The 27,644-nt window shown below is 43.3% G+C and overlaps 1 protein-coding gene across 1 annotated transcript in view; it reads right to left on the bottom strand.

The window, feature by feature from the left end:
• The window catches only part of PRIMA1 (proline rich membrane anchor 1), a 50,048-nt gene that overhangs the window by 8,958 nt on the left and 13,446 nt on the right, over positions 1–27,644 (bottom strand). The window contains exon 3 of the mRNA XM_086463306.1: positions 11,118–11,247. Within this exon, the coding sequence (XP_086319432.1) occupies positions 11,118–11,247 (130 nt within the window). The remainder of the gene's footprint in view (positions 1–11,117; positions 11,248–27,644) is intronic.

The raw sequence follows: 27,644 nt of genomic DNA, 5'->3' as shown, positions 1-27,644 counted from the left end.
CTCTCCTCTGCTTATCTGCCACTCAGTAATACAAAAACACCAGTGGGAGCCCAAACTGAGATCTTTCTCTTAGTCCTTTAAAATTCTCCAGTCTTTCTGGAACAGACTGAACAACACCTATTGCTGTTCAGTGCTTTCTATCTTCAAAGTCCTTAACAAATATTAATTAGGAAATCTGGAGAAAGGTGTTTTTCAAGTGCCCAGCTATACCAACCCTGATCAATACCTTGCTTTTTTTTTTATGTAGACCACACATTGAACAAGACATGACAACTACCTAACTGCTTCTGCTCAGCTACAGTGAGGCCAGTAAAAGACATTTATAAACTGTTATTTAGCTGGGGTCCTAATAAGAAGTTGTCCTTACAAAAAGATATCTATATTGGAGGGAAAAGTGGAGGAGGGAAAAGGTGCAGGAATTCCCTACCCTGTCTGCAAACTGGCTGGCTGTTCATGCCCTGTGCTCTGGGTCAGGGTGGGCATCAGTACTGGAAAAACATGGGGTTGGAATAATAAGGGGCAGAGAGAGGAGACGAGCAAGGGCTGCTCTTCACTGCTCTCACTGTCTCTGAAGGACAGTATGTCTCTCACCAGCCAAGTGACTGTAGATATTGCCATTTTAGGCAATGGACTTTTCCATCCCCAGAACAAAGTTGATCTTCTGTGCTACTTTGTGCCCAGATTTTTTGCTGAATATAGATAACTACCTTGTTACTTGATCGCTTGCAAACGTAAGCAACAATTTGAGTGATGGACTTAATCCATACAGAAGAACAAGGCTACTGTTATTTCACAGAATCATTTAAATAGAATTTCACAAAATTATTTAAATAGCAATGATTAGTTTTTGTGCAGATGAACCAAAAATCTGTTATAGAAATGTCTTTAATAGAAGAGAGTCTGCAAAACAAATAAATGCAAGGAGCTGAGAAGAAAATTAAAACTTGTAAAATGAACTGACCTTTGCAACTATCTAGATCACTTTCCATTTGAGGCAATCTGTCTCTGCCACCAGCTAGAGTAAGACCACTGATTTCCAAGCAGCTGCTTCTGACTTTCTCCACTCACAAAGAAGAGTCTGCAGAGCCAGACCCTGCTTTTTGCAGGATAAATGCAAACTCGCTGTAAGCAGACTGCACAGGGTGGTCCCAGCCTCCCCATGCTCTAGGTGTGCAACAGGGCAAGTCCATGCTGAGGCAGAACAACCAGCAAGTCCTGCACGCCTTGATGTCTACACAAAGATTTGGTTTTGTGAATTTTGGGAGTCAAGTGGCTTTAGACAGTTGTAACTGCAGATAGTTTCTGAGGAAGGTTTTGAGTTCAGTCAGTCTCCATACTGGCTTTCCAGTGCTCAGAGCAACTGAAGGGAAGAACCAGGTTAGCCTGCAGTTCCTGCTGCTTAGGAGTATTAACATCTTTCATAAGGTTTCATGCTACTGCCTCAAAAAACAGACACAAAAGAACACACCATTTCTCCATATGGGCCCTCTTTGCTTGGCCTCTTTTCAAAGGCCAGAATGAGGAATGACCCTATTTTCCCACTCTTGCCTTGCACACAGCTGGGATCAGACCCTTTACATTAGACCCCCCTGTTAGCACTTCATTCCAGCAGCTGGCATTAGCTTGGGGAACGGATGCTGCGATGCTCATCTCCACAAATGTTCTCCGACATGGCTATTTAGCCAACAACTCTCTGAGAGAGAGAAGCCAGGAGCATCGTTCTCCAGCCCAGCCATACAGGAGGGGATGGCCATGTGCCTGCTGACAGAGGGGACACCGGAGTCAGAGCGAGGTAAGTGCGTGGGGGAGCAGGACCACCCCAGCAGATGCCATCTTCTCCCACCCCCGGCTCTGCCCACGCTAACCTACTGCATGTCTCGCTTTTGCAGCAAGGCTCTCCTGAGCAGGGAGCTGCGTGCTGCTTAGCAACCCCGGAGCATGATAAATATTTAGCAGTAAGTACCGGGGGGTGCAGAGAAGGAAGGACAGAGGTAGCAGAAATCAGACCATGCAGCCACACAAGTGGTGGCAGCACAGCTGCTAGGGGCTCGAGGGCAGTTGCAAGCTACCAGTGTGCGCCCAAGGAGCACCGCAGCTCTGCAAAGGGGGACCCTGTTTGCATGCTTTTCCCTACGGGCAGTGTGGCTGCACGGCAGCAAACAGCACAGCAAGGCAGGGGTGTATGTGGTGTGACCTCCCTTCAGAGCAGTGGGGACAACCGAAACCAGCTCATGTGGACAAGCACCCCTGAGCCTTCCTTTATCAACATCTGCTCTCAGATAGGGCATGGAAAAGCTGAGATCTTGTTTGCATGCCAAGTTGTGATAATTAGACAAAGTTGTGAAAGTAATGCACATAAATTACAGTGGGAAAGAACACTGCCGTGGTCAGATGCCTCATTACCTCTGGCTGAGATTCCCTGCACAGGAGGAAGCGCGGAAGCGTGTCTAAGTGCTGCTGCTGCCATTCCCTGAGCTCTACATTTCCCTAGGGTCTCTGTGCACCGAAGTCCAGGTTAGAGTCAGGTATCAAAATCAAAGTCAGCAGAAGCCATGAGTTAGAGGAGCCAAGGGTGGCACCATGCCAAGGCTGCTGGCCAGAAATATGCCAAGAGGTCAGGCAGGAAGAGGGTATCTTCCCTGTGGTCAAATTTGGGGCAATGTGGGGGTGATGCAGGAAAAAAAGCTCTGCAGAAAACAAGAAAGGGCAGAGACTGGGGGGGGAATGGGGCATGTACACAGGGATGAGAGGTGTGCTGAACAGTCCTGATCATCTTGAAGATGGTTGGATGTGTGTGATGGGTAGGAGACCAACTGGTGCTTAGCTGCACCATGGTCAGGTCTGGCTTCTTGTTACCCTGAGGCAGAGCAGAACAAGCCTGGGTAGAGCCTGCTTGGGCCAGCGTGGGGCATGTGTGGGAACTGCTGGGGCATTTTCATACTTTTCTGGCTTTCTCATTCTAACTTTTGGGGTTTTAGAGGTCCTGCAAATCCACTGTGTCCGCTGAACCCACCAAGAGCTGCAGTTGTTCAGCCACTGGAGAAATCAGGCTTTACAACTTTTACTCCAGATGCACTGCAAATCCTTCATGGAAAGCAAAAAGGGGCAATAAAGACACCCAGCAGGTTCCTATGGGATTCTTGCTGTGTAGAGGGCATTTCTAGGTGATACAGAGCTGGAGGAACCGATCTACACCACCATCCTACTACCACGGGTACAATTTCCTCTGAGTCATGAAAAATATTGTCCCAGGCACCCCAGGGTGCTGCTGCTGGGTTCCTGCAGGCTGTAACAAACACAATCCTGAGCTCAGATATCCCAGATAATCAAGCCAAAAACTTTCAACTGTCCCTTGCACACTGTGCTAGCTACATCTCAGCCACAGCTATGGCTTTTCACCAGCAGTGTCAGCCGCAAATGTCGTTGTGTCAGCTTGTAAAAACTACGATTGGCTTAAAAATTAAATTAATTTCTAAGAAAACTTTATTTATTTGTCTTGTAGGATTTTGAATCTGTAAGAGTCTTGAGTTTAAAGTCAGTTTTTAGACCAGTAGGTGAAGAGAACCCTGAACTCATATTTATTCAGATTACTTCAGAAGTTCTGGCTTCAGGAAAAAATGTAATAAAAAACTCATTGTAAATGTGGCAACTCTTCTGTGTGTTTCAAAGCTCTAGTATCCACTTGTATCTTCCAATTGCACTGGGGTAAATCAGGAATATTTCAACCAATACAATTAGATCAGCATAAGCATTATATTCTGGCACAAGCCTGTAAAATCCACCCATGGCTATTACAGAGTTGCACTGAGGCAGTAACTGTACAATACTTGAACCTATTGCAAGACTTCTGCCCATTTAATGTGGTAACCTCATCAGCAGTAGAAAACAGAAAAAATGGCAAGTTTGTTTCTGGTCACAGTGAAAAGTTGATTGATCACAGCATAGACCATAATGCTGTACAGATTTCTGTTGGCGTCTTTGTCAACACATCACAAATGAGGAGTGAACAAATGAAAAATGATCCATAGAAGAGTGTTCTGTGAAACACTTGGACCACTTGTTTTATACTAAAGACTAAAGCCTCTTGAAGGCTTCCAGTGTTTCTGGTTATGAGAAACAGCAGGGCATTCTATCCATTTATGACAGCAAACTTTATCCGTAGCAGAATGTGACTTTGGTATAACTTAATTAAGAGACAGAGAAATCCTCCCTACAATAGTTATGCAAACACGTAGAGCTCATAAAAATCCCAGACTGACAGCACTGAAGAGCAGATCCTCCTACTTATCTGACCAACACATACTGCACAGGCAACAGCAAACCAAACTTTCTTGCACAGCACTGCCCATGCAGATTGGCTCAGCCATCTCTCTGAATGAAAGTCTATTTTATCCACTTTACTCAAGAGCCCTTTATCTGCCAGATGAACTTGCTAACAAGTAGTAGCAATAATTTTGCTGCTCTACTTAAAAAAGGCCAACCCTTCTTCATCTTGATGCACCCAAAAACATTGGGCAGTGCCAACTATTAGTCCCCTGTCCAAAGTCCCCAATGATGCCATTGAATCAGCAGAATGAATACAGCAGAACTCTGGCATGTCCAGTGGGCTTGGTTCAAGCTGTAAAGCTGTTGAACAGCTTGTCTCACATATACTACCCTGGAAATTGTTGCACAACTGAAAGCCAGACTTCAATACTCTTTGGAAGAACAACTGATTTTCTAGCACTCAGTTTTCATCAAGCAGGGCTACATTTAGTTTAATTTAGTTTAATAAATAGTGACAGCTTTGAAAACCAACAAAAACTCAGAAAGGCTGTGGACTTTCCATCTGTGGAGCTATTCAAAGCCCAGATGGACACAAACCTGCTCTAGCTGACTCTGTTAGAGCAGAAGTTTGGACTAGATGATCTCAAGCTGTCCCTTCCAACCTCACCCATTCTGTGATTCTATGAGCTTCTTTCTTGATGGTTAAAAAATGGTATCTCCTGCAGAAAGATTGGTTGCTCAGGGTATTTAAATTGTCATTAGTAGATCATCTGCAACCTCATTCCAAGGATGGGAGTAAATTCACCACTGGGAGATGATTAGGCATAGAGGCTATGCAACACATGGGGACATTGGGCTTTTGTTAGAGGTGATATGAGACAGCAGTGCTCAGCAGTAGATGTTGATCCTGTTGTTGATACGCATCAACATTCAGCCAGTGGAAAAGATAATCAGGCTACAATGTGACTGTCTTTTCTTTGCTTTTCCAACATTTTGAAGTTTGTCTTTCTTTCAACTGCCCTCAGTGACATTCCCACATCTTCCTGATGAAGACCATATTCCCTTCTGAATAGCACTTCTTATGGGTTGACCTGTTTAGCAGAGCTGAACTGGTTTGACATTAACAAACTGCATCAGACACACAGATCTGCCCCCACAGACTTTCTTCTTCCCTTTGAGTGTTTCCCACACAAACAGTATTTTTTAACCCAGCTTTTCCACCAACTATGTCACTTTATCTTCTGAGTAATTACCGTCTTTCCAGGCACCTGCTGAGAATTAAGCCATCATTTCAGTACAAACCCTTCTAATGTGTCAGAGAGAACACAAGAGATTAACAATCTCAATTCATCTTGACCTGTCTGTCATCAGCCATGCCGTGAATATCACTTCAAAGCGATTAAGTAAGTTTAGGACACTGTTCTGTCTTCTTTCTTGACATTGGAAAGCATTATTTTGTTGCAATTAATAATGATTTTGAACTAGATTGTGCTTGACCTCAGTGGCCACTAGGAGATGGCCACTTGGAGGACTACACAATCCTTGCTCTTTGGGGCAGTGGTTCAAAAATGGGCTGGGGTAGAAGTGCAGCGCCATGGCCTGCTTAGTGGGACATACATCCCTGCACCATGGGACATACTCACCACAACCCCCACTCTCACTTTTTGCCCCCCTTAAGAAAGCCTCCGTGTTTTCCCTTGCAAGCACCTGCCTCATTTTGTTAAACAAAACCAACTTTCAGAACGTTTCTCCCGCTACGAAATGAGACCTTGCAGTATACAGGGCCCATAAATCATACTAATGCTAATTACCATAGAAAATACCTGAGCAATGAATTTTAAGACAGTTTGAATATGACATTTTATTTCAGTACAATGTTTTCTTCCATTTAATTATTATTTGAAGGTGAACTTGGTGCCTATTTAAGGAAAAGCATATGTAAGCATTTATGGTACCTTGCTCTCACATTATGGGACACATATAAAACAGTTGCTTGACAAAGTTAGAATACTGAGTAAAAGGTATATCATGTAAAACTTTACTATCATCAGCCTGCTTTCTCTGCTGACTTAGCAATGGGTCTCTTTGGCAGCAAACCTTGTGTTACATCTGACAGCAGAGGTATTCCTCCTACCTAAAATCCAGCAGAACCAAGGAGTCACATTGCTGGGCACAACGGGCTGCTCACGGGTCAGCTCAGAGTGTATTGATGTTCTGGAAATACTAAGTATAGGTTTTTCACATGTTGGAGAACCATTTGAAACACGTCCTGCCAGGTTGCATAGCTGGTGCATCAGCTGGCACAGAGACCAGGATGCTCAGCTTTGCTTTCCCCTTCGAGGTCTGAGAAACGGCTCCAGTATCTTAATTTTATACAGGGAGCCAGGGATTTATTTTTCCCTTTTATGTAAGTATCTTACTCCCCTCACAGACACTGACACACCAGTGAGCTGCAGAAATAGGATTACATACTGCAGGTCCCTCTCTCCCCCATCTCAGTTGCTTATTTACCAAACAACTCTCAGTAATCCTCTTTACTGTGTTTACTTCCCGCTTCCCTCCACAGTCTTACTGTCTTACTATTATTCAGGTGCTTGGAGATGTTAAAAAGAGGCTTAAGAGACAGCCACCTCCAGAGCTGTTTAAAATGAATCGAGCTCCACTTATGTTTTTGAATCTGCACTGATTTACACCAGATGAAGATTTGTTAGAGCTTCTGGCATTCACAGTGCACTTGCCCAAGTCCACAAACCATGTAATACTGAAATGATCCAGGTTCCTCCAGCCTGTGCTAGTTTATGAATTGTCCTTGGACCTCCTGCTTTTAATGCCTGGTGACAGTTTTCCAGGGAAAGGGAAAGAATGGCAGGTTTTTACAGACAGAGACATGGTAAAGAAACACTTGGAGGTGTTTCAGATTTTGAACCAGTTATTCACAGAATCACGGAATGGCGGGGGTTGGAAGGGACCTCTGGAGATCATCTAGTCCAACCCCCCTGCTAAAGCAAGTTCACCTACAGCAGGTTACACAGGAACGTGCCCAGGTGGGTTTTGAATATGTCCAGGGAAGGAGACTCCACAACCTCTCTGGGCAGCCTCTTCCATTGCTCTGACAACTCAACATAAAGAAAATTTTCCTGATGTTCAGGTGGAACTTCCTGTGCTCCAGTTTGTCCTGTCGCTGGGTACCACTGAAAGAGCCTGGCCTCATCCTCTTGATACCCACCCTTTAGATATTTGTAAGTGTTCATGAGGTCCCCTCTCAGTCTTCTCTTCTTCAGGCTAAAAAGCCCCAGGTCTCTCAGCCTTTTTCCTCATAAGAGAGATGCTCCAGTCCCCTCATCATCTTTGTAGCCTATTTGTCTGCTCTTGCTATATGTTACAGAAATCGCTGGTTGCGAGATCACTTTCCTTATCCACGAAATGAGTAGAAAAGTCCCACTGCTTACAGTGGGTCTGAGCCCTACCAAGTGATCAAGCCTGTCCTAGAAACCTACATAGACTGTGATTGCTGCCAGTGCTAAGAGTCAACCCTTAAATTTTTTCTTATCTGCCATGGAAAAGTTTCTTGAGGGAAAATTTACATTTTTTTAAAAAGAGGAAATACCCCTCTGTCATCAAGACCAGAGAAAATAGCTGTTCCTCTACAGCCAAACTGAGGGTGCTGTCACCGTGTGTGTAACCATGCCACAGTACGACAGAGTATCACGTGCAGTCTCCTCTGGTACTTCATCTATGCAGCAGCATATACTCCGTGTGCAGTCATGCAGCGTCCAACACTGCACACACCAGCATCACACAGGAAATTTAGAGGCTGCTTTAAGAGCCTTTGAAGAATTGCCCCATATGTATCTTCCCAAGAGTTTAACCTGTCCAGCAGTTCTCCGAGTGCTAAAGCTGACTGACACATTTTGGTATTAGTTCCTGCATGGACCAGGATATGCTGAAGTTTTCGCTTTTACAAGGGAAAACAAACCACCCCAGGAGAAACCGTTTTTATACGGACTGAATAAAAATACAGTTGACTTACGATACCTCGAGGACAGTCACTCCCTCTCCCTGCTACAGAAAAGCAGCCATGAGAGTGTTTGATTGGGTCTGGCCCTTTGAAACCAGTAAATGAGATTTTAAGTTAAGCAAAATAGGATTTTTCTTTTTCTTACTGCTTCAAATTTGATTCTTATGAAAATGAGAGATTAATACAACAGATCCAAGCTCTGTGCAAATAAATCTCTGCCTGCACTTTCCTACTAAAACATTTAACTCTTTCTATACCCTACAACCAGGTGACTGCTGTTATTTCACTCTTCAGCATCTCTTCGGTGGAGGTGGGAGACAGATTTGTCAGAGATGCTGCAATGACAGAAGTCCCAATTCCAGGAGATGTGAAGGAACGAGGGCCTGGGAGGAGGAGTTCAGAGGAGAGCTGGTGGGATGGGGGTCTGAGAAAGGACAGGGCAGGGCATGGTTATGGAGCCAGAGGCTCGGAACACACTGGAGGGACTCTTGGCTTCAGCATCACCCAGATTAATCCCCTTACTCTTTCTCTAGACAACCCTACCTCCCAGCAAAAAACAGAATGAAAGATCTCTCACAGTAGCTAAAGCCAATTCAGCTGAACAATATGTGATAATACTCTATGTTGAAGGCAGAGATGCTTCTCTTGTGAAGTATCTTATTTCCCAGCATTTATCAATAGATATCTTTTACAGTGGATCAAGGAATCTGAACTACTGTGGAATGCTGCCAGGCACTTTAGGGCATCCTTTTAGCTGAGCTGTTTTAGGAAGGACTCATTGATGAAAAGAAATGCTCTAGTTACTCTGTAAAAATACAATTAATAAGATTTTCTTTTATAGTTGTCCATCCCACATCTGAGCAGTTTTCAGCTTAGCGTTTGTCAGCAGTGTGAATGTCAACAATAAGAAGATCTAAGGGGAATTTTCATTTTTCTCTGAGCCTAATGCTTGTTCAAGCAGTTGACTTACACATTGATATTCACACTGTTGACAAATAATGGGTGTCTGCATCATGTATTATTCTTCACCGACATGAAGCATGAGACTGTTATGTGAACTCTCAAAGCCTTTTCAAGGCAGCTCTAAATTTCTCTGTTTAAATTTCTTTTCTGTTCCTCCCATCTACCAGCATCACAGCAGATTTGAAAAACAATGCCTCACTAGGCACAAGTTGCCCTGGAGAGTTACGGCTCCAATAGGTATATTTGATAGCCTTGGCAGAAATCATTCACAATTTGGCACTAGGCAGACAAATACAATAGTTGTTTTTGAAACTAATACAACTTTCCACATGGAATTAGACTAATCCCCTATGAGCAGCCAATGGTAGATTAGGAACTACAAGTAAGAGATTTTGCATTGTGGTACCAATCCAATTGGACTCCAATTTCAGCCCTCCATAGATGATTTTTTAAAAGTTTAGTTGCTACAGTGAAAGCTTTACAACTCCTCAAAACTAATAAGCATTCATTTAAGCTAAACCAGAATAGCAAATATACTTATGTAAATTTAATAAGAAATTAAATACAGAGTTCTGTCTTCTTGTTTGAATTCTCCCTTTTTGATGCTCTTGGATACACTATCCTTCAAATCCTGCATAAATTTTTCAGACAACCATGAAGCATGTGCTCCACCATTGTGATATCCCTGCTGAGGTTCATCAGAAATCTTGCAATTGCTTTGCATGCAGATAGTATTTTTCATGAAAGGTATTTTCAATTATTTTCCTTTTTTTACAAAAATATTACTCAAAAACCACAGTTGAAAAAACCCACATTTAATCCAAGTTGCAATTCAGATGTCACTGCAGTATCTCATGAGAATTATGGATTGCATATTGCATTCTCTACTGCAGGCTGGGTCACCTGGCTGTAGTAACACCTCCTGCCCAAGACCCCCATGGTATAAAATAGTGACACCACAAAGCCATGACTGCAGGGTGTTGTCACATCCATACTGAAACCAATACAGTAGAAGAGAAACTCCATCTGTCCAGGCTACATTTCCCACCAGCTACTTTCTTCTCTAAATCAATGATTTGTAATTGCAGTTGGAGCTTTCCTACAGAAATGTTCAAGTTTTGACTTATTCCACCAGAAATAGGAAATATCATTTATGTGAAGAAATAATTACCACTCCCATTTTCCTATGTAATTGAAGTCAATACTTTCTAACTACCGGAGGTCTATGCAAGCACATCTATTGCAAAGATAATGAGCTGAAATGGTTACTACACACCATGTTGTACACATGCTTCACACATGCTTTTACATTAAAAGAGACAGGTTTTGAATTTGATTCTGTAGACTATAATTTTGAAGCTAGACTAAATTAGAAGTAAAGTCTTGAAATTAAAACTACACAAATTACCCAAGAGTTTGAGTTAAAAGAGCTTGCATTCATTTGAAATGCTACAACTAGTGATGGGCCTGGGCCAAAAATCTCACATCCCACATGTAAATTTTGAATACTACCAGAAGTGGATAGGACAGTGTTTACTACCTCTGCACTTGGCCAAGCCAAAGCTATTGACATTCCCTGGCAACCTGCAACAATCTGACTTCAGGGAAGATCTTATTAATCTGAACATTGTGGCTTTGTCCCATTTCTAGTTTTTCTCCTCCTCATGCTCATGACTGTGCATTGAACTTCACCCTTTACACAGGCAGGATATGGTACATAAAGTGACTTTCTAATGAAAACACACATTGACTACAGGATGCATTTTGCCTTTAGGATGCCTTTAAACAAAACAAGGTGTCAGCCAAGTCTTGGGTCAACATTTGTGGGGTTGCATTGTCCTAAGCACAGTAAAAGCATCTGGAGTCTTACCTTTTTATGGCTTTGTAGCAAATGATGACAACTACGAAGAGGAACACTAGTGTGGCGCAGCATACTGCAATGATAATAACCAGGCCTGGCCACCAGGTCTCTTCAGTGGGACAAAAGGTAGATTTGGGAGCTGTAAAAAGAGTGTGGAAAAATGCATGAGTTCTCCCAAATGAACAGTGTATAATCAGATATGCTTCAGTCACCCATGCAATAGCACTATGCCAAGGCCATAGATACATGTAAAGAGGTTATTTCACATTTAGGAGCTGTTGTTTTTTTTTCACAAGGAATCAACTCCTCTGTTTGGTAATAGATATTTCTTGTCATGGTCCCCCAGATGACCAAGTTCTCTGTGTTAGTCTTGTTCACAATTTGGTGCTTGGCGTGAAGGAGAAAGGCTCAGCTCTGCTCCCCGTGGGAAACCTCTTCTCCCACTGCATTTGCCACTGCCTGCTGCATCAGATTTAGTTTTAGAGAGAGATGTTACACTGATAAGGGTAGGCTTTCAGACCCCATTAGGGGAGTTTTATCAGGGAGCTGCAGCAGTGCCTACCAATCAGTATTGCAGCTGCTGTCATTGTAACCTTGGAGGGGGATTTGTTTTAAAGGAACAGGAACTTTATTACATTTATTAATTGCTTTTAGAGGACTACACTTTGACAAGCTTCTTTCCCATTACATTGTCATTGAATTCTAAGTCCAATAGTTAAGAAACATTACCATTAACAAATGTTAACTCATGAAAATATAAGCGATTATTATTACATTTTTCTCATTCAATTTAGGGCTGGAATTGTCTATGTAAGTATCACTCAAAACAAGCAATATTTTGCATCAGAAACAATTCTGGTGGCATTTAGTTAAAAAATTTTCCTTCAGGGCCATATTCCTTTTCTCATGCTTTAAGGGGACATTTATTTCCTGAAGGACAGTGAGCAACAGACAATGCCATGAGCAGTACCAGTGTATTGCAGAGGGGGAAGAGACCCTTAATGCAGTGTGCACAACCACATAGACTCCAAGCGAAGTTTAATAATGAGTCAATCAATGGGATTGTCTAAATCTACATGTTCAGTTAAGTAGGGGAGAGAATTAAATATAGCAAAAAGGTTTTGTTTTTTTTTAGTCTAATTGTTTGATCTGATATATCCTGTATTCTGAACTTCCTCTTATACACATCACAAATAGCTGCACAAGTTAAAATATGTCATCACCCCCTCGTCATTTATTATGAGCCGACAACTCAGAACAAGCTGCCCAGGGAGATGGTGGGGTCACCAACCCTGGAGGTGTTCAAAAGACGTATAGATGTGGTGCTTAGGGACATGGTTTAGTGGTGGGCTTGGTAGAGTGAGGATAATGGTTGGACTTGATGGTCTTAAAGGTCTTTTCCTACCAAAATGATTCTATGATTCTGTTCTATGATCTCCTGTGCCTCCTGTGTTTGATTAGCAAAAGACATACACATACTCTTAGGTTAACACTCATTAGGTTAAATCCTGAAGTACACAATTACTGAGAAAAGGTTGTTTTCCAGTTGCACAATCTATAGAAGAATTGGCAATATTCACCCCGAGAAATCTGCAGGAGCACATTAGAAAAAGACTAGGTAAAGAACTATAAGAAGAAATCAAAATAATAAAGCCAACAGCTTGATAATGTATGGGCTGTTCAGCATTTGGTGCCACATAAAAGGTCCTTCTTTCTCACATGCATCAGCCTTCAACACTTGCTACCACTATGACCATTCTTGTCTAGCAATTATTGCCTTCAATTTATTGTACATATATTGACTCTGTGTACGTGTGTTTTCATGTTTGGTTGTGGGTTTTTTTTTCCTACAACAGAGAAAAATAAGGCTGAAAAATTAAGCGATTTGCAGCGCTAGTGGTTCCTGGCTCCTCATTTGACAATGTGTCCATTCACCAACTGAGTTTCTACTTTATTACTATGTCAGCTTCAGAAATCAGTTTTCAGTGAGTGATGGAACTATTTATTGTGTCTCAGTAAAGCAAATGTTTTTAATATTCTCTGAAAGTTTTCAATATTGTTCAATTCTAAGATTTCAGAACAGAAGGCATTTCAAAGATGACACAATGTTTGTATGAAGGAGCACAGTCTCAGGGCCAACTCTACCCTGCTGGTGTTGTCCTGACAAACACAAAAGGTTGCACTGAAATGAAAGGAAACACATCTATCAGCAGATGCCATGTCAAATTAGATGAGAACATAAAAAATGGGTTAAGTACAGATAGCCTTATCTAGTCCTTGTTCTTCCTCAAAGGCAAGGTTAACCAAACTAGTCATAAAGCAAAACAAGATGGTGAGACTGGGTTGCTCCTTGGCACAACAAATGAGAATAACAAATGGCAGAGACAGGGTATAAAGCAAGGCTTGTCACATGCCTATGCACCATGTGCTCCTTGATGGCTTGTCACAGCATGTTTACATGAAGAATAAACAGATTTATGTTGGACTGAATAGTGAATATGACTACTGACAGCCTATATGTAGTTACTAATGACAGGAAAATAAGCATTACTCATGTCGAGGTGACCTCTAATCCACTTGGCTCAGTTCCTTTCTGTACTTGTCCAGACCAGGCACCCAGAAAGAAGCATCACAATGGAATCTATCAAAGCCTGTTTCTTAGTGGCTGGTGGCTTTATACAGCTTTAAAAATTCTTTTCTATTTCTACTTCTTATTATTGCAGTGCTAGGTAATCTTGTTTTCCTTATAAATGTCCACTGTTTGTCCAATAAGTTCCTATTTGCGTGCTCTTTTCTGCCTTTCTCAGTATGCATTCACATAGCCCTCATTACCGTAGCATTTCTATGTCCTTAATGCATTTCTCCTCACAATTATCCTCTGAGGAAGAGCAGAACTGCTTTTAATCCCCTTGTGCTGATGGGAAGCCCAAGCCTGACCCACATGGATGCCTCTGGGTGCAGCTGGGAAAGTCAGCTGAGAGGGGAACTTCCCAAAGAGCCAGCAAGGTGCCTGGGAAGTGCCATGTTCTCGGAGAGGTGCCTCTTGGTGAGCCCTACATTGAGCTCCTGATGTTAAGGGGGCATTGATGTCTCCATCCTCTTCAGCTGAGGCTCACAGCTCTGCTCCCTGGAGCAGCCCAGGGCTGGGGAGGCTCTCCACCATGTGTCTGGGTCCCAGACCCCAGCTCATCACCTGCAGTGTTGAAAACACAGGTTGCACCTGGGAGGGGCTAAGCCCACATGTGTCATGCCCTCAACGATCAGAAATTATCCTGGGTTGAGGACGCCTGCAGCACTCTCTTGCCACTGTGCTACTTTGCATGGAATAGCTGCTAATACATTTCTTGGGCATTCTCTGGAGGAACGAAGACGTGGGTCCCAAGCCTTCCTCTAAAATTATTATAAAAAACACTGAGCAGAAGATGTCCACACTACCTATCAAAATGACAATGTCCAGTTGTTTCATTGCCTTGCAAAAACCTTTGGCAAAATGCAGGAAAACAATTCTCATGGTCACCTCCTCCTTTGCATCACCTCTTTCAAATCCATTATAAACCCCCAAAAGATGTACAGGTTCAGAACCAAATTGTGCCCTTTTCCCTGCCATGTAAAGAAAAAACAAGCCACAAGTACTGCTGTCATTCACAGCCGTGCATCTGGGGAGTGGAGGACATCGCTGGGCACAGGGAGTCCCTTTGTTATCCCTGCAGGCCTACCAAGAGCTAAGGGCTGGCCAGCCAGGCCATGGTATTTGCTCCCTCAGCACCTATGACCGGTCTCATGTGAGCAGCTTCACCTGCTCAGAGCATGATTGCCTCCTGATTCGACTCATTCCTGGCTGCTCTTCACTGGTCTCAAAATCAGCTGAATGGAGAAAGTGATTTTCACAGTGCAAAACAACTCGGGGAAAATGTGATTTTTCTTGTAAGTCCCGAAGTGACTTTCTGCATGCTGAACACACCATTGGGTGGAAAATGGTAGGAAAGCGATGACATTTTAAAGAAGATAAACTTTAGCAGGGTGAGCTAAGAAATCACAGCCTGTCATCCTGACAGAAATCCTGCCAAAATAATGAAGATCTCACTCAATTAATAAAATATTAAAATAAATAATTGATGTTAAACAGCATAGGTTTAGGAAAACACATCTTGTCAAGCTAACTAGATATTTTCTGAGGAGAATACTGGTTTGATAAATAGATGCGTTATTGCTAAGGTGATACCTTTAGAGTTTGGTATGACATTCAACTTAATTCCCCATGATGTTTGAGTTATGAAACTGTAAAGCTACACAGTAAGTGTGGCACACATTAAATTGAGTTAAAAGCCAGATAATTGGTATGTCTCAAAATCTAACAATAAATGGAAGGTCACTGCTGAGAGAATGTGTTTTCTAACAGTGCCTCCCCCTTCCCCCTCAAAACTGGGTGGTGGATACTGGTAGAGCTTGTAAATGACTCAGGAATGTACTCCACTACAAGTGGAGATTAATGTAAGATTTTCTTACATTAGAAATAGGGTAATTATTATCAATAAGCATAATTATTCATTACAACAGTCTATCAGCTCTGGTGGAAAATTTCACTGAAAAATTTAAGGTAGACTTTTCATTTTTCCTAAAAGAAGTCTAAATTCAGCTAAAGAGATTTGACTCAGAATAAGGATCACATAAGTAAAGAAAATGTTCTGTCTCTGGAAAGTCCACATGAGCACAATGCCTTTTCCCTCTTGGCCTTAAAATTTATAAAGTACAAACGTTGGTTAGGTTTACTCTTAGAGAGCCAACACCTTCTCCTACTCCCAACAGCACCAGCCCTAAATAAATACAATGAATAATAAACACAGTCATTTCAGACCTACAGTGGATGGCTGGATCCAGCTTATTGAAAACAAATTCATGAAAAAGTACTTTTAGAGCAAAGGCATCCTGCAAACTATTTCAGCACCACAAAAATCTTACACACTTGCTTTCTTTGACTAAATTTGTTTTGAAGCCTCAGCAAAAAGCCAGCTCCGGTTCTAATGTTAGCAGGTATCTGTACACACATGGCTTTAGCCAGAAATGCACATACCAGGAGAGATTAGCTCAGCTACAGAGGGTTTCCCTCAATGTCCAAGCACAAAAATAAAGGTTGTGTCACTAGAAAGGAAGTTTCCATAAAATTACGAAGAAGTCTCTGATTTCTTTTTAGCAAATCTCAGAGTGGGTCACTCTCAAAATTGCCCTCAGCTACCAAAGCCAAAAAAACAGCGATGAAGCTGTTTTAAACTTCTGGATTAAGCATTAAATCATTTTGTATATGTTATAAAAGCGACACATACTTGTACTGCCTGTGACAGAATATAGAAATGAGACTCGGAATCCTTGGATACGCCCTCAGGTTATCTTTAGTGGTCATGTATGCTACAGCGTGTACAAGGCTGTACTTTATAAAGCTCCAATTTTGGAAATCTAGTACTCCCATCATTTATTTTTATTAGGGTTATTACTTTCCATTGCAATATGGGTGGCAGGCTAATCGCTCTTTGCTTGGGAATGCTGGGACATTAAAAAGTAACACCACTAAGTCTGTCAGGAGAGACTATGTGCTCCATCATGGGGGTTAGGCTGGGCTGAGTTGGTGCCTCTGCGCAGCCCTCAGCAGTGATGCTGAGGCAGGGAGCCTGCATCAGGGCATCCCTTTCCACTGGCTCTTGCCCATCAGCCAGCCCAACAAAGCAAAACAAAGCAAAGCAAAACAACATAAAACAAAGCAAAGCAAAGCAAAACAAAACAAACCCAAAACAAATGCAGGGCTGAGCCGGAAAATAGCTAAGGGAGGCAGTGACCCATGCTCCCATGTGCAATCCCAGCGGAGGTGTCTCTGGCCGAGGTCTGAGTGTGTCAATCTGCTCACAGGCTCAGTCCCAAGCAGCTGGTGAGCATGCATTGATGGGATGTGGAAGGATGACAGTGACCCCTCTCACCTCTCTACAACAACAGTAACTTCATGACTAAAAAAGGAAGAGTGCTTTCAAGATATATCAAAACTGATTATTGTTTTTCCTCCTGCTCTTATTCCTGTTCTTGCAGAGAGGTCAAGAGTGCTGGTGTAATCATCTTTATGAGACATCTGCCCATTTTTAATATTGTATACTCACAACAGGCTAAACCCTGCCATCTCTATGACCGCAGCACTCCTCTCACTATTGTAGGGCTGCCTGAATCAGCCATGCACTTTTAATTAGCATGCTAGGAAGCAAGACTGGATTTTATTTTGAAGGCAGGTTCATATTTCAAGGGCCTCAAGTATTTTATCGGTCTTGGTTGGAACTTAAAAGGCCTTGGAGGTGCAGGCAATGTGTATTCTAGCAACCTCTATGTATGTCACATATTTTAGAGACCTGTTGATCTGCCGGCTAAGGCAAGGTTTGCGGTTCTAGTCTCATCTTCACTTTTATTTGCCTTATTATTTTTATATATTCATATAATTTGCATGTTGGCATCTCCATTTGCAAGACAGAGAGAAGTCACTAGGTTACCACACTGGGATGTAGGAACAAGCCCAGAAAACGTGGAGAGGTTTAGATGTGATTTCAGATGTCGAGGTATATGAAAAGATTCCCAGGACGCTCCATGCCCAGTTAAATATGGAGAGGGATTTTGAATCTATTGCAGTTTGGGTCTCTTCACATCAAGGTATCACATCCAACCCCACGTGGAATAGAGGAGTTCAATGAATACCCTGCTTAATGTGAAATAACTTGGGTTCTGGGAGGAGGAACCCTGCAGAGGAACAGTTACACACACACACGCACACTCACAAAGGCTCTGACACTTATTCTATAAGTATTGTGTTGTGTAAAAGATAAGAAACAAGGAGAGCCTCCATCACATGCCCGCATCTTTTTTGAGAATGCTGATTTCAGTGCTGAGCCTGAGGTCTCTTGTCTGCTTTCATGTAAAGCCCTTCACTCACCCCAGCAGTGTAAATTCGCTGGAAAGTGAGTGTTGATTAACTTAATGCTGATTAACTTAATTGTACACCAGAATGAAGCCTTAGGCAACTAATAAAAATGGGCCAAGAGCTCAAGTGATGTAAACTAGTGGAAGTCCATCCAGCTGTGAAGCTGATGCCAGCTGAGGATCTCATCCCAGCATCTGCATGAGGATGCTCATAAGCGCTGCTTCAGATTTTGCCGAAGTTCAGGTGCTCAGCCCCCAGAGCCCTGGAGGCTGTGGGCTGTCCGGGTGCAGGTTTTGTCACCTACTTCAGGGCAATGCAGAGAGATCTGTGAGTCAGTGTCACCTCAAGTGTCCCCTCTTTGTTTGCTGTACTGTCATGTAAGAACCGCTACAGATGTGTTTGGATAATCCACATGGTAGGAACATTCTCTGTATACCTAGGGCTGCTAACAGCTACAGGCAGCCAGCATGGGAAAGACAAATCCTTTAAAAGAGCCTTCTGATGAAGTTTGTGGTTCTACTAGTCCTTGATACAAATATAGATCTTCATCTTTTATTCTAAAAGGCATTTCAGGAATACGCAAGGCACGTGTTCCCTTTGAACCATATCCATCAACACTCTCGGATTTGAGGGGAAAATTTCCTGGAAGGATGGGGGAGAGGAGTCTGACCAGGAGATGGGGGCCCTTGGTGCCTCCTCCCGGGGCAGAAAGCCATGGGGTGCCTCACACTTGCCTGGACACACAGACCCTGGGACTTGTGCATGGCCAGAGGGAGACCTGAGCTCACCTTCATGCTGCAACCACAGCTGCCTGCAGAAGACAACGCTCAGGCTGGTGATCAAGTACAAAGATGGGCTCACAGAAGGAAGGACTGCCATTTTCCACTGTCCTTGTGTCAGCTTTCTGTGTGCTGTGAGAGGAACTCCCTGGTGTTTGTGTGTATGTGTTTGCCTATCTATCTACACACAATATATAGCATACATATAGTATAGACGTATATGTGAAAACATACATGTATATGTATGGGTATAAACTCACATATCTATCTAGGAAGGATATATATATGAGATATATATATATATTTAATGTATGTCTATAAAGGGTTATACATATGCATCCATATAAATTAAACTGCTGCCAATAGTTTTGTTAAATGTGTTTGCATTCTGAGTGGCTCCTCAGGATTAATTAGTAAGTGTTGGTGACAGAGTACGTGAGAAACTCTACCATTTGTTTTCTTCTCCCTCTTCCTTGCACTTGAGACTCCTTACATCGGCTGAATACATAAAGGCATTCACATTTGGGGCACCTCTGCTTGTGTCTGAAATGATTAATTTTGTAGATATAGGATCTATAAGGTATGAATGGATGCACTTTGCTGTCTCCCTGGCAGGTCCAAAAATCACCTCATCAACCTCCCTTCACAGTTGTTGCCTGCAGACAACACACCTGGTCGTGCTTGAACTGCTGAAGGGTAGATGCAGGAGCACATCACGTCAAAGGCCAAAGGCAATGCTGGTATCAACAGGAGCCCTGGGGGTGCTGGCCAGCCACAGCCTCGAACACAGCCTTCAAGAGACCATAATCCTCCTCTGCACTGCCTCCAGACTGCAGAGCAAACCCAGAGCAAAGACTGCGAGCAGACTCAGGAAGGGGAAGGAAGAGGCTTTCCCAGATTTCAGCTATGGTGGATCCAAGACAGGAGGAGTCTGAGCAGGTCCAGCCTCAACCACATGAGCTGGCAGTGGCACCACCACCGTTGCCAGCAGCATGTACACACAACTAAACATTGAAGAAATACAAACTGCATTTGGCCACAACTGCAATGAGGCAACCTCTTTGCCCCATGGTAAGCCACGGTCATAACCAAACCCATCCAGCTGCTAGCTGGAGGGCTTTGGGCACAGATTGCCCCCCTCCTGGCACCCCTGGCAGCTACAATCTCGAGCCCCTGGGAGATATGAAATGACATACAGGAGATACTGGGAGCAGACCACCTTAGAGGAGCAAGATGGTGTCACAGGCACTGCTGTATGATTGCACATATTTGCCCAGAGAGGTTGTGGATGCCCTGTCCTTGGAAATGTTTCAGGCTTGGTTGAATGGGGCTTTGAGCAACCTGATCTCATGAGAAATGTCCCTGTCCATGGCAGGGGCGTTGGACTAGATGAGCTCTAAATGTCCCTTCTGACCCAAACCATTCTGTGACTCTATGATGTTTAAGTGTCCAGCATGGAAGTACTTTGGCACTGCAGCTTCTGGGCACATGGTTGGGACATGGCCCCGGCCCTACTGCTGCTTCACCATTGCTTCCCCCTGAGAAGCAGAAACAAAGCAAGCTCCAAAGGACTGCTCCAAACACAAAAGCAGCATTGAGTGGATTAAATCCAACAAATACAATAAAATATGAGATTCCCACAGCACCGTGGCTTCCCAGGACTGTTCTGCTCAAAGTGATGGACACACTGTTACCTGTCAGGGGGAAAAAGGGCGCAGCACGGGCAGCACAGAAAGCCAGATCTATTCACAGCCATCATTAACTCAAGGGACTGGGCCAACGCAGCAGGAATGTAAAGCAGGAATGGATGACAGCTCAAATAACAGATGAAGTCCACTTGGGGCAAGTTCATCTCCAGTAAATCCAAACATGATGGAAAGGATTTGGATTACCACAGTCCCCAAAGAACAGTGACCCAGAAAGCTGGTCTGCTGGACCTGTTCCCTGAGATCCTGGCACAGAGAACAGGCACAGGAGGAAGAGACTACCCAGTAAGGAAATTTCAAAGAACTGCTTTACACCAGCAATATGCTATCCCACCACCCTCACCTCCAGAGCATAGCTTTAACTGTACACAATGTGCGATAGACTTAAAGAAAACAAGAATCACCTACTTTTGGAGGAAATCTTGATCCAGAAAAAAAAAATCTGTGCTGGTTTTCTTTCTTTCTTTCTTTCTTTTTTTTTTTTTTTTAACTTTCTTATAGATCTGTGCTCTTCCTGTTGTAAACTTAGGGCCATTTGTAGAGCGCCACAAGCTAGTCAGGTAAAGAGCTACTACCAGGCAATAGCAGTGTGTGCAGCAGAAAGCCTGTCCTGATTTACTGCCTCCCTGGAGTAGCTAGGTTAAATAATATTGGTGGAAATCAGCTATTCCTGTAGCAGATGATACTTCTGTTTATCACATTATGTTGCAGACAAGTTTATATCATGCAGCTGCTCTGTGCATATGTTCCTACTACACTTTTAAGGGAGATACTGCAATCACTATGCAACGGGAACTTCTGCTATAATAAAAACATGTGTGGGATGATGCTGGAGAAATTCCCTCCCCCGCAGCTTTTACACTGTAGACACTGTTATTCTACACTCTCGATTCCTTCACCTCCTTAGTTTTCTCCCCCTTTCTAAAAATACTTCCCTTCTGAAACAAGGAACATGCTCAGTTTTGTGCTTCGTTTTGGAGACTGGAGTTTGCAGGAGGTGCAGGAAAGGGACAGTTCTGCAGGAGTCCTCTGAAGGTCACGGGCGACAGAGGAGTTCATGGCTCATTGTAAGAAATAGGGCTGAACCGCTGGTGAAAAAACCCTCAGCCTGGATACTGCCAGTGAAAAAGAGAGGAGCTGAGTGGAAGTGTTTTAAGTGTGGTGCTTAAGATTTGAGCTTCAGAGGTTATTGAACCTGCACGCATTTAGGTTTGGGTTTCGCAGTGCATTTCACTAAAGCCTCATGTTGCTGTGCTGTCTTGGTAGGTCTTGTGTAGCTGCTTTTCCCTGGCAGATTTGAGAGTCCTTTAGAAAACGAACATATCATAAGGACCAAAATAAAAATAATAGCAGATGAAAGTATCAGTCGCCCAGGCATAAGTGAAGCACACTGTGAGGAAGCGGCTTGCGCAAAGTCACCATAGCTAAGTGAAAAAGCCAGGAAACAGAATGTCTTTTGACTCCCGGCCAGTCCTGCCCTCTGGATCATGTTGCGTCCTCCCTGGGAGTAGATGCAAACACTGGATTTGGCCATAACTACATTACAGGGGTGGAAGCAGCAAACTCCCTTGTTGACTTCCTGGGCAGGTGCCAGATCTCTGCCCCAAGCCAGTATGCTGATGCTGTGCCTGGGAGCTCTGTGCGGCCAAGACCTATGGACAGAAGCAAGGTGGGATCCCATAAAGTGCCCAGGAAGGGCTGATGCTAAGCTTCTGGCATAACTTGCATGGTTTTGCACAGCTGCAGAGGAAAATCACTATTTCAGTTCAGACTCCTACATGCTTATGGAGGGATGATGATGCATACAGCAGAGCAGTCAAAGGACTATCAAAAAAAGTAAGGAGGGAAAGTCTGCATTCCAAATGATCGACAGGCTGAGGGCCAGAGCTGCCAGCCTTAATCCTATTAGGTTGTTGCTGAAGCTGATGGAACCCGCCAGAACTGAGGTACGAGCCTGCAAATAGGAGCAAAACATGGTTTCAGCTGCCAAGGTCTTTTGGAGGAGAGCAGGGTTAGTGAGCACAGAGGGAGAGTCTGTTCTCTAAAGCATGATCTGAGGAAGCGGTAGTATTTAAAAGCCCTGTGGAAAAAAGGCTTTTAAGGAGATTACATCATAGCTAGTTTCTGTGTTAACACTCGGCTCTGGCATTTATCTTTACAATGGATGTTCACGTCAGCCACTGCCCTCTGATCTGACTATGTCACATGTTTTTCTAACCAGCAGTCTCCCGATGAGATGCTGTTTCTCCCTCGCCATCTGATTCTCCCTCAGCAAAAAGGACTGAATTGTTTTTACCCCGATTAAGTCACACACTATCGGCTTCTGTCCCAAGCAAATGAGAATTGAAGCCTGTGCCTTGCAAGGCAGCCTCCTCCTTGCAGCAACACGGTCATTCTGGAAAGCCTCGTGGGTACCGTCACATCTCCCTCCTCTCCACAACCTGGATCAGTGCCAGGCTGGGCAGCACTGAGATAGTGCTAGTGACACCCCCAGATAGTCCTAAGCGCTGCCTCACTATGGGAGTTGCTGCTCAGGCGAACCCTGCCATGCTTGGTGGCCTGCTTTCCAAAACGAAGTTGTCAATCAGATAGTGGGTATCTGGTGCCCCTATGAAACAGGTCAAAAGTGCCTGAAAAATTGCTGTTAAATTAGTACCCTGGAATTTATTTTAGAAGGTGACATGATTTCCAGCGGTTCTGAGCACTCAGAAAGACAGGATGCTTTAACTTGACTACATAAATATACAACCTTAAGTTTAATCTTCTGAGTTTTATGATACAGGCTTTATCATCTCTTTCTTAGGCAGAGTGTCACCATAGGTAGAAGACAGAAATTCCTCTCAGGACATGGGTTCCAGCCTCAGCTCTCTCCTTTGTTTGTTGGGTGGTTTTGGAAAGATCTTCACCCCCAGCCTCTTTTTCTCTTTTGTCAGGATAGGGACACTAGTCCCAGCTTTCCAAACTGTTGCAAGATGTGGGGATAAAAGTGCAACATGAGGCTGCATGTCAGCACTGTTGTCATTCCTTTCCCAGTTCTCTAATAGGGTAAACAGGTAAATTTGTAAATACTTCATCTGTATTTCTACAAGAACTAGCTGTATTTCCCTGACCTTCCCATCAACTACCTTTTTAAGCAAACACAGCAGCGAGGCCATGGTCTACGGCAGAACAACAGCAGCACAGCACTGACCAGGGGACAGTAATTCTCAGTTCTTTTGAACAGAGGCACCACTGAGAGGCACAGAGATGTGCCAGCACAGTACCATCCACTTCATTGCACAAACACACAGTCTGGCTTTCCAGCAGTGAGTGACATGCACAGAGAGCACTGGCTACTCTTCAGCAGAGAAAAATCAGTGCTGAGGATCATCTATTTGCCCCAGCAAACTGTGGGACCTCATCACATTACAGCAGTGAAAAGAGTATCCTGGAGGAAAGAGGCCTGAAAATACTGAATCTTCATGCTAAGTCTGCCTTTGCCATTTCAGTGCTCTGATACCTGAAAGCATATTAGCTTATTTCCATCAGTATTCAACAAGCACACACACATGCATACACACATACATACAGATATCTATATATGTCCCTCTCCCATTCTGCTTTAGCTGGCGCAGATTTCCTAGAGAGGGTCTAGAGTGAGTGGGATACACAGAGGTGAGTGAACTCCCCACAAGTTTTAAGGATGAACTCAAGTCCTGTAATAGGCTGTAATCAGCCTTCCAGACCAAGTGAGTACTGCAGCCCATCCCCTGACAGTATGCCCCAGGTACGCCTGTCCTGTGGCTGCTTCGGCACAGAGTTGGTCGGCCGCATTGCTGTGCGAGGCTCTGGCTTCCTCACTGCATCTCACAACAAAGGTTGAAAAAAAATCAGAAGCTTCTGTTCTGGTGTTTGCTGTGGTGGGCCCCGTGCCTGCTGAGATCCACAGAGCGCAGTACACGTGTAAGCAACTTCAACACAGGCAGGAGGAGGTCTGCTGCTATGAGTTGAATATGTGGAGACCTCTTCAATCTTCTTGGGAAAAGGGCTACCTTTGCTTGCAGGCTTATGGCACTGGGCCCTGAGGCATTTGACATCAGACAAAAGTAGGGACCAGTGAAAGAAGTAAAGGATCACTTCCAAACTGGAACTCACTGGGGACAGGAGATGCCTTTTCCCACAGAGGTTTCCTTTTCCATCACGTAGCCAATATCACCTCCCGGATCCACTGCAGTAAGATAGGTACCAAGAGAAACGAGTCTTCTGGACAGTTGCCTCCTCGAGTCAAGTTCACTTTCTTTCAGGCTGTTTCAGAGGCTGTTTTAGGGCAGAAGATGGGCTCATCACCAGCTACCAGGTATTTCAGGGAAAGACAGGCTCCTGCATGGGGCAGTGCAGCTGCAGAGGGCATCTCATGAAGAAGTGAGTGCCAAGGAGCAAAGACAGGCATAGAAAATTGGCCTCATCCTCCCTGTGTCCTCTCTCGTGATATGCTGGCCACCAATCGTCTCAGATCAACGGCAAGGAAGTGCTTAGTAAACACACTTAGAAAGAACCTGTCCTCTCCAAACCGGGTGGAGTGGGCCATGTCTTAGGATGCTTGATGGGAGTTAAGTCTAAGCTCCTACATTGATGACCAGTCTTTTGCCAGTAAATGATTAAGAAGATACCTCAGGGCTGGCAAATTCAATCCCACAGGAAGATGACAGATTTTCTTGGTATGATGTTCTATATATAAATCGAATTAAGGTCCAGATCTGCACAACTTCTTCAGGCCGAATGGTATTCACACAAGTGGTGCCATCAAAGTCACAAGGTATGAAATGTGAGTAAAATTCAGTGCTGCTAGTATGATTAATATATTATCTCTTAGATCCCTGGTGTTTTTTTAATGAGCTCAGGAACCTCCAGATAATAGCAAATATTGGACAAGCCTCACATCTTAGAGCTGAAACTTTTTCAAATTTGGTGTCTTCAGGGAAGGCAGACACAAAACCAGCTTCAGCCAACTACAGATTGAATTTCCTAACACAGGTTGTGGAAGACTTGGAAATGCTTGGATTATTTTCCTACTGTGATAGCAGCAGCAGTTTCCAAGGTGCTGGTTTGTGTCCATCTCTGAAAAATTAATGGTTTGCCTGTTGGGCATTCAGATACTATATGGACAGAGTGCCTATAATAGACATATGCTTTAGATTGATAAGTACAGATGGCTTTAAAGAGTTCACTTTACAGAGAAAGCCATATTACAAGTCATATGTCTGAATTTTAGGGAACAGCCGGCTGACTATGTAGCAGATACTTCTGTTAGTGTACGGCATCTATATAAACAATCCTCCTGTTTGGTATTACATAGTTTATTCCTTGCATCATTTCAATGGCTCAGTTATTGCTGGAAGTAAGGGCTACAGCTATCACTTAAAAATGTCCCTGAGGAGACCAATTAATAATTCTGATACCGAGTGCACTCAAGTTCCTTTTCCAAATTGTATTCAGGTTCAACTTAAGGGAAATAAAATTGATGACCCATACAGAGTAAAATGGAACTGAAGTGTGAAATGCCTTCCAAACCAGGGGTAAATTTAATTCTAATAAAAATAAAATTACATTTATCAACTGGTAATTTTTCATTCAGTGTCCATAAAATATAGAATACTTAAAATGGCAATTTCATCACATTAACAGATGAAGTCATTTCACCATGACAAATGCCCAACATGAAGACCTCAGTCACCACTTAGAGTACATTTGTGACTCTCTGAAACCTAAAAGACAAGGCATGGGCTACCTTACAGTGACAAAAGCAAGCAAACTGGTTCCTGGTTGCTGTCTGCACTTTCCTCAGAATTTACACAGATGTCTGCACCTGCACATGAAGGTGAGCTTTTGCAGAGCTGCTGATCACTGTCACTCTGTACTGAAGCCTACTGCAGTAGGCAGCCAGTGCTGCAGTGATGCCCCGTAAAGCTGAGGCAGAGCACCTGCAGCTCGCCAGGGTTAAACCAAACTCTCCCTTTGCTCCACTGATAGTCATTTCCCTTTGATAGTGACTATGAAATAAGATTATGCACTGCTTCCAAGAGGAAAGGAAAATGTCCAGATGATTCAGTAGAATCTGCTCCATTGGTAAAAGTCCAGTTTAATAGCAGCATTTGTCAAGGAAGAGATTTTTGTGTAAAATATTTCTAACCAATGAACTGATGAAATATCAGCCCCATTTAAAAGACACTTCAAAATTATAAAATGATTAATTTTAGTAACAGTTAGGAATACACTATAGTAGTAACAACTATATGTATCTGGTTATAATGTGATATGATTTACTAGTGGAAGTGTTAAATTAACTTGCGTAATTATTAATGACAGTTTTTGGCAGTGGCATCAGTTATTAACCTATGCTTGTACTATACTAATGGACACTATGTAGTCATTTTGGGATAACAGCCCAAATGTCCAGACTGCTGCTTCCTTGATCTGCTACGTTGACTTAAAAATTACCCGTAAATTGCAATTACACAGGCAGTGCAACACCTTTGTATCATGTTTACAGCGAAGACAATGCACAAAACCATTACGAGAACATACATTTCTGTGGATCTGCTTTACCAAGGTCAGCTGCTTAGCCCTTCCTGTTATAACAGCTTGTGCCAATTAAGAGTTTTCTTCTGACTTGTCAGATGAGGCACAACTCCTTCTGCCACGGGCAGGGGTACCCACAATTACTTGTAAATCAGCAGCCTCTGACTCATCAGTAACTTCACCGAAGATTTGTTATCTTCTTAATCAGTGAAGTGGTAGGCATGTACAAATGGACTGCCATCCACACAGGGAATTAATGTCTTCAGCTTAGCCAACTCCTTTGGCTTAAAAAAAAAATCAATCTGTTGGAGTATGCATCTCAGAGTAGAAAGGACTGTTCTACTGCAGAATCAGTTTAATAGCTGATGCTTCTTCTTTCAAAATTAGACAATGCTTTTAATCTATAGATAACAGAACTCCCACTGATTCCCGCACTGCAAAATCTGGCCTGAGGCTCTTACTTTTAAATACTTCAAAATGTATGTATGAGTGCATTTTCAAGAGAGTGGATTTTTCCATAATATGGATTTATTACTGCATGAAAAAT

This window comes from Leptosomus discolor, chromosome 3 (genome assembly GCF_034619465.1).
Source record: "Leptosomus discolor isolate bLepDis1 chromosome 3, bLepDis1.hap2, whole genome shotgun sequence".
NCBI classification, from domain to species: domain Eukaryota; kingdom Metazoa; phylum Chordata; class Aves; order Leptosomiformes; family Leptosomidae; genus Leptosomus; species Leptosomus discolor.
The sequence above is the reverse complement of the archived record's forward strand: the minus strand, read 5'-3'. Positions and strand labels throughout refer to the sequence as shown.